Here is a 12,500-nt window from a genome sequence, read left to right as displayed (position 1 = left end):
TGTATTTGTTATTATAAAGCTTCGCGTTAAAAAAAAAAGAAGAAAAAAAAAGTCCTATCCAGATTCGAATTAAGTCCCCTAGCATTAATTACAGAGTACTTTCCCTTTTTTTTACTATCTGCACCAAAACGTTTGCAAAATAAATAAAACTTCCATGCTTAGCAAAAGAAGTTCTTGTTTGAACAAAAAATGATAATAATGACTGCTCTTGTTGTTGGGTCAGAATATCAGATCAAAGTGCCAAGTTTAGAGAATACAAAAAAATATAAATATAACTGTAAATGTAGTTTGCATATAATTAGGCTTCTTTTTTATTTTTTTGTGCCCATCCCAGAGGTGCAATATTGTTTTAAAGAAGATGACTGGAAAGAACTGAATTTTTCCTATTTTTATGCCAAATTTGGTGTCAACTGATAAAGTATTTGCAGAGAAAATGTCAATGTTAAAGTTTACCACGGACACACAGACACACACACACAGACAACCGAACACCGGGTTAAAACATAGACTCACTTTGTTTACACAAGTGAGTCAAAAATGGAAAGAAAAGAAAAAAAATTATTTCGATTTCTATTTTCTACAGAAATGCTATCATATCATATGATATGCATTTCTGTATGAAATAAAACTCTATATAAACGGAAGGTATCACAGACTTGGAACACAAAGAGGACGTCAACAAGGGTATCCTAATCCACCATGCATGTATGCACAATGCTCCGATGTATCAGACTTTATAAAAAGAAAGAAAAACAAAACAACAACATCACCAAAACAAGTAAACTAGAATGATTGAAACACATGGTTCTAACAGAATCGATTTGGCATTGGATTTCTGATCAAGTGTTCAACAGTGATCAGAATTCGAAGCTTCGTTTCGGCAGTGTTGTGTCCTTGGAAAAAAAACCCAGTTTATATCAGATTTCCCTCATTCCACCCAAGTGTGAATGGGTAGCTGACTTCGGTCTGTGGGGAAGTTTAAAACGGCTAGAGGAAAGATTTAGTTAATGTGATAAGAAACTCTAGGGAGAGCTGGACAGTACAAGGTCTTCAGAGAAGAAGAAGCCCCCCTTCAGTCAAGTGTTTCGGCCCTAAACTCTCTCCATACGAACGACGAAAGAGACGACGTTAACAGCGTTTCACCCCAATTACCATCATCAAAATATTGCAAGCGGAAGGCTCTTATACTAAAGAGGTGAATGTTGACAAAGAATACCACAATTCTGACGACGGAAGCTAAAGGTTGGGTCATTCAGACACCCACTGGACATCCGAGGGGTCTGTGTAGAGGAGAAGAGAGGACTGGCCGTACTGAGTGAGTTAACTCCTTACACTCTAAGGGGGCCGGGCCGTACCCAGGTCATGATTTCTGGATGCCCTTGCATTGCAGCCTTTTTTTTTCCCCCAACGTGGTCCTCAGCAGATTCGAACCCGCACCTCCAGCTTGGTCGCTACTTCAGGACTGAGTCACCGTTTTGGCAGACATTTTAACCACTGAGCCATCGTACACGCCGAACGCAAGACACGGAAGATTTGCCGTTGGAGAACTTCAACCTTTTCAACCTAAATTTGTATCAATTAGGTAAGCATGTGAATCGGCCTGGGGTCATCTACCTGTGGTCATCGTTGTTTTGACCGTGCCTGTGATGCTGTCAGAGCCGATGGAAACAACGCTGATGACGTTAATTAATGGTCATGATGAAAGTTCAGGTCTTCATCTGTTGTCAGGTCGAAAGCAAAGAAGCATCTTTTTTTTCTCTCTGTTTTAAATCATAGCTTGCGCTGACATCAGAATGTGATATTGACATAAGCTTACAGCTGGCCAACGCCATAAAAAAAACACACGGTCATACACGTAAAAAGGTTACATTTGTGTATGTATGTATGTATGTATGTATGTATGTATGTATGTATATATATATATATATATATATATATATATATATGTACATGTGTGTGTGTGTGTGTGTGTGTGTGTGTGTGTGTGTGTGTGTGTGTGTGTGTGTGTATTCTTCATAAGGATTGTTGGCGTTCTTGGCCCCAGTGCTAAGGAGACAGAGCGCATCATTGTAGGCCACCCGTCCTTCTTCTGCTACTACTTCTGATCATCAAATGAATGATGTCATCTACAGATTACATCAGCAGATTGATGGATGTCACTTTGATCACTGCTGCTAAGATACGCAAACACGCAATGTAAGGATTATCTGCAATGCATGCTTAAGCAAACCACACCACGGTTAACGCCTTCTACTGTTGAAGGAACTGTTCTCTTTGACGAACACCTTTGGTGGCTGCAGTTTGGACAATCTAAGATATAGCTGACTGGTGAACAGAACATCGTGCCTGCATCAGTGGTAGGCGAATAACACTTCTTTTGGCGTCATATACTGCACCATGACAAACTGGGCACATGCGGTTTGCAAGGCATAGTTTACACCAGTTCGATGCGGTACAGGCCCTGCAGACCACTTGGCTTTGTCTGCACGTTTCATATGGTAAAAATACTGATCAAACAGGGAGTACAATACTACCCCCCAATTTGGTGTCATGTGCTGTTCATGTTAAGAATAATTATGCCTTGCAAACCGATAGGTCTTGTATACTCAAATTTGATGCGGTAAGATTATCTAACGAAACAGGGAGTACAATATAAACTCCCCCATTTTGATGTCATGTACTGTACATGTCAAAAAAGGCTTTGCAAACTGACAGGCCTTGTATACTCAAATTTGATGTGGTAAGAACATCGTGCCTGCATCAGTGGTAGGCGAATAACTCTTCTTTTGGTGTCATATACTGCACCATGACAAACTGGGCACATGCGGTTTGCAGGGCATAGTTTACACCAGTTCGACGTGGTACAATGTTAAAACAATGCCTTACAAACCGATCGATTTTGTCTGCACGTCTCATATGGTAAAATATTGATGAAATAGGGAGTACGATACAACCTCTCCCCCACCATTTTGGTGTCATGTGCTGTACATGTTAAGAATATGCCTTGCAAACCGACAGGCCTTGTTTACTCAAATTTGATGCGGTAAGATTATCTAACGAAACAGGGAGTACAATATAAACTCTCCCATTTTGATGTCATGTACCGTAAACTTGCAAACCGTTAGGTCTTCTTCACACAAGTTCGACGCGGTACAGAACATTGAACCAAACAGCGAGTATGACACAAACTCCTAATTGTAGTTCTGAACAAAGAACCGTTTTATTAGGCCAATGGAACCAGCTGCGTGTTACTGAAACAATATCGATTTGTTTGGTCGTTTTCTGTTGTCGTCGTCGTCATCGTTGTTTGTTTGCTTGTTTTATTTTTGTAACCTGCAGTCGATTCTTATTTGCGTTTGGTGGTGGCTGTTCTAAGTACCAGAGATATCTTTGTAGATGAACAATATGCGTGTGTGATTTTTATGCCTTTTGATTAGTGGTAAAGGATCACTGTATACAATTGAGTCGTTTTTGAAATATTTAGTTTTATGCCTCCACCCCTCTCTTCCCCACCCCATTCCCGCTTTCAGTGTGGGTAACAGCTTTCATCAGAATGAGAATGTTTAATAATAATTGTGAATATCGAAGAGAAAAAAAAAGCGATCCACGCCAGGGCAAGATTTCAAGTGTTTGCAAATCGATTTTTTCTCTACGATCGTCCAACTGATTTAAACAACCCAACCCAAACCTCATCTTGAACACACTCTTTCCAGAACATATACTCATCCTTTTCTTTTGTGGAAGAAGATTTCAGAAAGCCGTCAAAGCGCATGTGGTCCCTAACAGCTGAATGATCTGTAGCCAGGACTGAATAGTTTGCATGTGGCTTTCCGCGTTTTTCATAGAGACTGTACCAGCTCAGACACACATCCTCACCTCACCCTCACCTCACCCTCACCTCACCTCAGGTCCATAACTACAAAGTAGTCGTTGAGGGAAGCCTGAGGACCGCAGACGCAACCTCCCTTCTCCATCTGTCTCTGTCGGCAGCCGCCGTCAGCAGCTCACGTGTGTGGAGTCCGGTCCATTGTTTGATGTTCTCATGCCAGTTCTTCTGCTGTCTTCCTCTTCTTCTCCCGCCCTCGATGGTGCCTTGCATGATTGTTTTGGACAGACTGGTGTGTCGAGTGATGTGCCCAAACCATATCAGCTTGCGTCTCTTCACAGTTGAAAGGAGAGGTTCCTGAGGTCCAGCAAGGTCCACAAACTGAATTCCCGATGAATGTCATGTTAGTCTCAATGTTGTCCGGCTGACGTTGATAGATCTGAACCCCCCACCCCCCTTTTTTTTTGTCATGCAAGTATCATTTATCACAGTGTAACGTTTCTTCTTTTCTTAGAATCCACGTTCATTACAGTTCGAATGATTTCTATTTTGGAATCTATTTCTAGCCGATGGATCCCTTTGTTAGGAATGTTGGGGTCCACTCTGACACACTTGTACAAGGCTCTCGCGCGCGGCAACAGCCGAGTGGTTAAAGCGTTGGACATTTCATCTGAGAGGCCTGGGTTTGATTCAGACAGCTATTTTTTCCGTCTTTTTAAAATTCAGTGTTACAGATCTCTCTGTCTGTTTGTCTGTCTATCTCTCTGTCTGTCTATTTATCTGATGTGGGTTTTTTCCAACTGTTCATTATGTTCCTCAGTAACCTTTAATCTTTTTTGCACTCCTCCGGGGTGTGTGCGTGCGTGAATCAAAATAAGAATGAGTTTTAATTAACAGCTAAACCTCTACAAGGTTTGTGAGATACACAAGTATAAAACCCCCACCACCACAAACGCACTTAAAACGAAAACAAAAACAAAACAAAACAAAGAAAGTTAAACTTTTTATTTCACTGGCCGATGAAGTGTGTGTGCATGTGTGTGTGTGTGTGTGTGTGTGTGTGTGTGTGTGTGTGTGTGTCTGTGTGTGTCTGTGTCTGTGTCTGTGTGTGTGTGTGACGCAAATAAATCACGCGTCCTTTTTTTTGGTCTTTTTTTGTCTTCATCATGACCACCACCACTACTACCACCACTGTCATCATCATTTCTCCTTCTCCCTCTGTATTTTTTTCTTTATTTCTTTCTCCTTCTTCGTCTACTACTACTGCTACTACTACTATTGCTACTGCTTGCTGCTTGCTTGTTCCTTGTCTTATGGAACATTGCGGTTTTGCAATAAACAGGACTGTATCGAAAACGAAAGAAAGAAAGAAAGAAAGAAAAAATCCAGTGGAATACAGCAAACGGTTTCCCAGCATCCTTTCAGTGGCACTGTTGACAGCTCAAGACACACGGAAGCACACAGACACACAAAGACACAGACACAGACAGACAGACAGACAGACAGACACACACACACACACACAGACACACACACACACACACACACACACACACACACACACACACACACACACACACACACACACACACACTCAGAGACACATGCCCGAACGTCCATTGCAGCGAAGAAGAACCATTGATCATACAACTCTCGCTTGGCTGTTTGACCACTTGGACGGTGCAAGCTGTTTGACTCAAGAAAGTGTTCCTCGCCGAAAGCTGCAAGTAATCCCACCTCATGGTCTAACCCAATTGTATCTGATGTAATGCTGCAATGACGACTCAGAATCGATACAGACTACAGTCGAAGGGACATTTATATCGTGTACATTAACGTATCCGAACAGCAAGAACAACTCAAAAATTGTTAACCTCAGGAAAGAACTGGATTCACAGTCAGTTGTGTCAGTGTGTTGATAAAGTCTGCTCCAAAAACATGTGACCTAGACCCCCTTCCTACACCACTACTGTATGAGTGTTTGGACGTTGTTTTGCCTGCACTTACAAAAATTATAAATGATTCTTTAATTTCTGGTGTCTTCCCTGATGAATACAAACTGCACTTGTTAAGCCCCTGCTAAAGAAAGCCACTCTGGATCACAATGACCTAAACAGTTTTCGCCCTGTATCCATCTTTGCTTTTGTGTCGAAAATTATTGAAAAATTTGTTCTCTCCCAACTTTCAGACCATTTAGCATTAAACAACCTGTTCTCTTCTTTTCAGTCAGCATACAGATCTGCCCATAGCACTGAAATTGCTTTGTTGAAAGTAGTTAATGACCTGTTACTGTCTGTTGATGAGGGTAAATTATCTGTGTTAACTTTGCTCGATCTGTCGGCTGCGTTTGATACATTAGACCACAGTGTATTCCTTTCCAGACTTGAACATGTTTTTGGGATTCACTCAACAGTTCTGAGTTGGTTTTCTTCATACCTATCCAACCGCTTCCAGATTGTCTCTGTTAGTAACTTTAAGTCTGATCCAACCCTGATCTCCTATGGTGTGCCACAAGGCTCTGTCCTGGGCCCTGTTCTGTTTCTTCTGTACAATGCTCCTCTTTCTGATGTCATTTCTGGCCATTGTGTTCTTCACCACTCTTTTGCTGATGATACTCAGCTACAAAAGTCTGCAGAACCAAACCAAGTACACAGTCTGATTCTGTCGATGCAGGATTGTATTCTCGAAATTAAATCCTGGATGACTTTCAACAAACTAAAGTTGAATGATGACAAAACTGAAGCTATGGTTATTTCCTCTACAAGAATGTCCACTTCTACTTCTTTTTCTGCCTTTGTTGTGGTTGGCGATGCCACAGTTCAGTTTTCTAAATCAGCAAGGAACCTTGGAGTCATTCTTGACTTAAACCTCAGCATGCATACTCAGATAGTAAATCTGATATGCATAATCAGTTGTGAACTTCGTCGCATCAACTCTATCCGTCAGTACCTTTCTGTTGAAACTATTGTGGTTGGTGATGCCACAGTTCAGTTTTCTAAATCAACAAGGAAACTTGGAGTCATTCTTGACTTAAACCTCAGCATGCATGCTCAGATAGTCAATCTGATACGCATAATCAATTGTGAACTTCGTCGCATCAACTCTGTTGAAACTACTAAAATTCTTATTTCTGCTTTTGTGCTGTCACGAATTGACTACTGTAATTCTCTTCTCATAGGCTGTCCACATAATATTCTTCAACGAATTCAAAAACTTCAAAACCAAGCTGTCCGTCTGACTCTCAGAGTCCCACGTACTAATATTTCTCCTCGCCTCCGCACTCTACATTGGCTCCCCATTGAAGCTAGAATTAAATACAAAGTTGCGTGTCTCTGCTATTCTGCATTCCACTCCGCAGGACCTACATATCTTTCTGACCTTATCAGTGTTTACACTCCCACAAGAAATCTCCGCTCTTCCTCTGACTGTTACCTTTTCAAACTTCCTCGTGTCAATACAAGAACCTATGGTGAATGTTCTTTCTTCCTTGCTGCTCCTCTCACATCTGGAACAACCTTCCTCATCATATCCGTGCATCTGATTCTATATCTACGTTTTGCTCATCACTAAAAACTAATCTTTTTAAGACCTATCTATAAGCACTCTCAGCCTCCTTGTTCTCCAACACCACCCATGTTATCTGACTTTGGATGTATGAGGAGTGGGAAAGGGAGAGTGTGAGTGTGTGGGGAGGGGGGGGGGGGGGGGCAGGGGGAGGGTTTTATTGAGAAAGAGTGGTCATGAATGTTTTATGTAACTTGTGATATTTTTCTTTCATGTAAAGCGCCCTGAGCTCTTAGAGAGAAAGGGCGCTATATTAATGTACATTATTATTATTATAAACCGACAAAAAACCAAACAGGAAGTGAACAAAAATAAACGAGACATTAAGAGTTGGCAATGAAATTGAAATTGCGTCATGCTGTGTGAGTACTTTACACTGCCAGTCGGAAGGAATCGCTCAATGACATCAAAGGATTTTCTTTTTTTTCTTTTTCTTTTAAATTTCAGATACAGTGAGGCGTTTTATGATACAAAACGAGTAGAGAAAACAACAACAACAACAAGCAAAAGATGAAGCAAAAGGAAATGACAAAGAATATAAACACATTCCTGAAAGAAAACATCACATGACTAAAGGAAGAATTAGTTCATAGATGAATTGCAGGAAAAAAAAAAAAAAAAAAATCAAGAGACGATAAACCGAGGTGCCGTGTGCAGCATGCACTTAGCGCGCATAAAAGAATCCACAGGCAACAAAAGGGTTGTCCTTGGCAAGACTCTGTAGAAAAAAACCCACTTCAATAGGAAAAAACAAATAAAACTGCACGCAGAAAAAAAAAAAGAAAAAAAAGAAAAAAAAGGTGGCGCTCTCAGTGTAGCGACGCACTCTCCCTGGGGAGAGCAGCCCGAATTTCACACAGAGAAATCTGTTGTGACAAAAAAAATACAAATACGAATGCAAATACAAAAGTTTTCTTCAAACCCGAAGGACAGCCATCAGTTTGTATGCTGTAACAATGGAAATAACACCCCCAAAACAATGCTTTGCTAACTAGAGACCAGTGAACTGTCTTGAGTAACTGGCTGATCTCATTTCAGGTTTCTGTCTTAATCAGAAACGTGGAAACACAGTCTTCAATTATTATTATTATTATTATTTTATTTATTAAAAAAAAAACAATTTTCTTATAGCCTCGCCGACCATCAGGGTTAAATACCCGTCAGTTCCTAAAAATCTATGGTTTCAGTTTTCAGTTTCAGTAGCTCAAGGAGGCGTCACTGCGTCCGGACAAATCCATATACGCTACACCACATCTGCCAAGCAGATGCCTGACCAGCAGCGTAACCCAAAGCGCTAAGTCAGGTCTTGAGAAAAAAAGAAAAAAGAAAAAAAAAAGAAAGAAAAAAAGGGTGAATAAATAATACATAAATACATAAACTACTACTACTTATAATAATATGTATAAGGCGCACAAACCTGATGAAGTCAACTATAAGCGTACATGAATAAATAAATAAATAAATAAATAATAATTTTATTTAAAAAAAAATCTATGGAAGAGAATATACCTCTTCTCTTCTTCGTTCGTGGGCGACAATTCCCACGTTCACTCGTATGTACACGAGTGGGCTTTTACGTGTATGACCGTTTTTACCCCGCCATGTAGACAGCCATACTCCCTTTTACGGGTGTCTGCCTACTGGGTATGTTCTTATTTCCATAACTCACCGAACACTGAAATGGATTACAGGATATTTAACGTGCGCACACGAAGGGGGTTCAGGTACAAACAGGTCTGCACATATGTTGACCTGAGAGATCGGAAAATCTCCACCTTTTACCCACCAGGCGCCGTTACCGAGATTCAAACCCGGGACCCCCAGATTGAAAGTCCAACGGTTTAACCACTCGGCTTTTGCACCCGTCGAACATAAACTAACGTTAACAGATTAACGGAAACATCTTTGCAAAGTTCAGTTCATCCATTCTTCGATTTCCTCCTTAAGTCTGGTATCTCATCTCACCTCATCTCAGGCCCATAACAACAAAGTAGTCGTTGAGGGAAGCCTGAGAACCGCAGACGCAACCTCCCTTCTCCATCTGTCTCTGTGGGCAGCCGCCGTCAGCAGCTCACGTGTGTGGAGTCCGGTCCATTGTTTGATGTTCTCATGCCAGTTCTTCCGCTGTCTTCCTCTTCTTCTCCCGCCCTCGATGGTGCCTTGCATGATTGTTTTGGACAAGCTGGTGTGTCGAGTGTTGTGTCCAAACCATATCAGCTTGCGTCTCTTCACAGTTGAAAGGAGAGGTTCCTGAGGTCCAGCAAGGTTCTCAGTTCTGCTCCGTACATGTTCATTGGTCCTGTGCTCGATCCAGGGAATTTGAAGGAGCTTCCTCAGGCATTTGTTCTCGAAGGCCTGGATCTCCCTTTCAGTTTCGGCCGTCAGTGTCCATGCCTCGCAACCATACAGTACAATGGAGACTACCAGGGCTTTGTAGAGTTTGAATTTTGTGGAGAATCGGGTGTTACTTTTCCACACTCTGTTCAGTTTGGTCATGGCTGCAGTGGCTGTGCCAATGCGAATTCTTATTTCTGCTTTGCTGCTTCCATCTTTTGTCAGAGTTGCTCCTAGATATTTGAAGTTCCCGACATCTTCCAGTTGTTCTCCGTTCATGAAAATAGTGGCATGGGCCATGTTCACGCTGTTTACCATGGATTTGGATTTATCTGTGCTGACCTCCATTCCGTAAGCACCTGCTCTATCAACAAGTCTGTTGGTAAGTTCCTGCAGTTCTTTGTTCGTTCCCCCCATCAGATCTATATCATCAGCAAAACGGAGGTTGCATATTCGTCTGCCACCAATGGAGATAGAAGTCTCATGGTTTTCCAGTGCCTCCTGCATTATCCTTTCCAAGAAGAGATTAAACAACACAGGAGAATGGATACAGCCTTGTCTGACACCAACGGTCGTTTTGAAAAACTCCCCTAGTTGGTATGAAAATTGGTAAATATATTTTTCTGAAATAATTGATTTTTTTTAAATTATTGATATGGATACTTATACAGCGCCTATCCTGGGTGGGAGACCAAGCTCTAAGCGCTTTACAAACACGGGGTCATTCACACAACAGGCTGCCTACCTGGGTAGAGCCGACTGACGGCTGCCATTGGGCGCTCATCATTCGTTTCCTGTGTCGTTCAATCATATTTCAGGCACGCACACATACACACTCAGGCAAAGATGTAATATTTAACATTTTGACTTTGATAACTTGAGCAGTACTTAATGAAACTGAATAACAAGTAGTTTTTTCCATTTTGTTTTGCTTCCCCGTCTCTCCCGAGAAGTTTCAGTTTCAGTTGCTCAAGGAGGCGTCACTGCGTTCGGAAACTGTGTGTGCGTCGAATGTATGTATGTATGTATTGATGGATGGATTCATGTATGCATGCATTGATATATGGATGTATGTGTGTTTTGTATGTACGAGGTTGTATGCGCATATATTATGTTTATTGTTCATGATTGTGAGTTGAGGACTGAGTGTGTTTCGTATGCGCGCGTGTGTGTGGAATGTAAAGCGGTTTGTGCAATGAGGAAAGCGCTGATAAATGTCCAGATATTGATATTATTATTTTTTAAAATTATATTATTATTATTATTTTTATTATGAATTGCCCACCTCTTCTAAAGTTCATTTTCCACGCTTCCTGAAGCCGCAGAACATTGCCAGCACAGTCGCGCGGTACTTGGAGCCGAAGAAGTAATAGATGAGAAAGTTGAGCGAGGAACTGAAAATGCCAGAAATCTCCGTGATGACCACAGGAAGAAGAACAGGTTGGCCCAGTCCCCAGTGGTGCTGAGAGCAGGTAGGAAGACGAGGGATATTCGGAGGATAATGCTGGGGGTGTTGAAAACGATGTACTGCAGGGACAGGTAGATGAGCATCCTGGTCACAGCCGCGTTGCGGGCTGACAGGGGGGTGGTGGCAGAGGAGGAGGAGGAGGAGGAGGAGAAGGAGGAGGAGTTTTTCTGGAACTTTGTACTCCTTTCAAGGTGGACGGCAGTGATGACTGTTGTGATGGTGACGAAGATGAGCAGGATGGTGTTGATACCCAGACTGAACACCAGCCCGTCCAGGACGTTGACCAGCTGTTGGTTGGCCCTGTAGAACTCACTGCTGATAACGTAGAGATAGGTCTGTCCGGTCATGATATCCGCCACACATATCACGTGGTATTTCATCGCCACTACAAACCGGCACGCGAAGATAAGAAGAACACCAAGCAGCAGAATGATGCTGAAAGTTTTCATTTTCAGCATGTGACTGAATCGTAAAGGAAAGACCACACACAGACACCTCTCCCCAGCAATAACGGCGGACACGAACTGTGAAGAGAACCCAAAACTACTGTACAGACCAAACATTCGATTGTTGACGACTTTCTCCGTTATTCGACTGACAGTCCTGTAAGAAGTGGTGGCGAACTCTGTTTTGTCTCCGAGTTTCTCCGCGTATACCAAGAACACGACAATGACGTAGAACAAGTCCAGTGCAGACAGACAGAAGAGACACAGGTTGATCCGTTGCTTCAGGCCGTGCCTGAAGAACACCACCATGTTGACAATGTTGCTGGGAAAGCCGATGAAGAAGAGAGTAGGGATAACGACACCACGGATCAAGTTAGCGAAGAAGTTGCTCACTTGGGCGCTCATCACGTCTTTGCTTTCGTCGTGAAACTGGAAATTGGAGAGGTTCACCACCAGACACTTTGATTCGTTCATTGGGTCTTTTCCAGTTTTATTCTGAGGATCCCAGATAAAGGCGTACGGAAATCTTCTGGTTGTGGACATCACGTCATAAAATGATGTGCTGTTTGTATCCATCTATTATTTTTGTGTGTGTTCGAATGCGTGATTGGAGATTCTCGTCAGACGAAATGAGCTTTCTCCTTTGAAGTCACGATAGCTTAGCGTATCAAAGATTTTGTGATGTATGTGCTAATTTAACAATGCAATATAGCAAGTTAGTCAGAAGTTCATTTTATTAAATGATTCTTTTGTCTACACTATACCAGACTAATTATACTGTTATACAACGGAAAAAAAAGAGTTTGTAATCTGCAATGAAATCAAAGAAATAATGCTTTTCGGAAGTTTATATGGTTCACAG

General features: G+C 41.8%; 1 protein-coding gene across 1 annotated transcript; it reads right to left on the bottom strand.

The window, feature by feature from the left end:
* Positions 1-2,240: 2,240 nt before the first annotated feature.
* Positions 2,241-12,112, bottom strand: LOC143283525 (uncharacterized). Its single transcript, XM_076589769.1, has 2 exons — positions 11,148-12,112; positions 2,241-2,346 (listed from the first exon to the last, which is right to left on the bottom strand). Exons 1-2 carry the CDS (start codon positions 12,110-12,112, stop codon positions 2,241-2,243), a joined length of 1,071 nt encoding a protein of 356 aa, XP_076445884.1.
* Between the last annotated feature and the right edge of the window lie 388 nt (positions 12,113-12,500).

Source organism: Babylonia areolata, chromosome 6 (assembly GCF_041734735.1).
Source record: "Babylonia areolata isolate BAREFJ2019XMU chromosome 6, ASM4173473v1, whole genome shotgun sequence".
Taxonomy (NCBI): Eukaryota; Metazoa; Mollusca; class Gastropoda; order Neogastropoda; family Buccinidae; genus Babylonia; species Babylonia areolata.
This window is presented reverse-complemented; position numbering and strand designations above follow the sequence as displayed.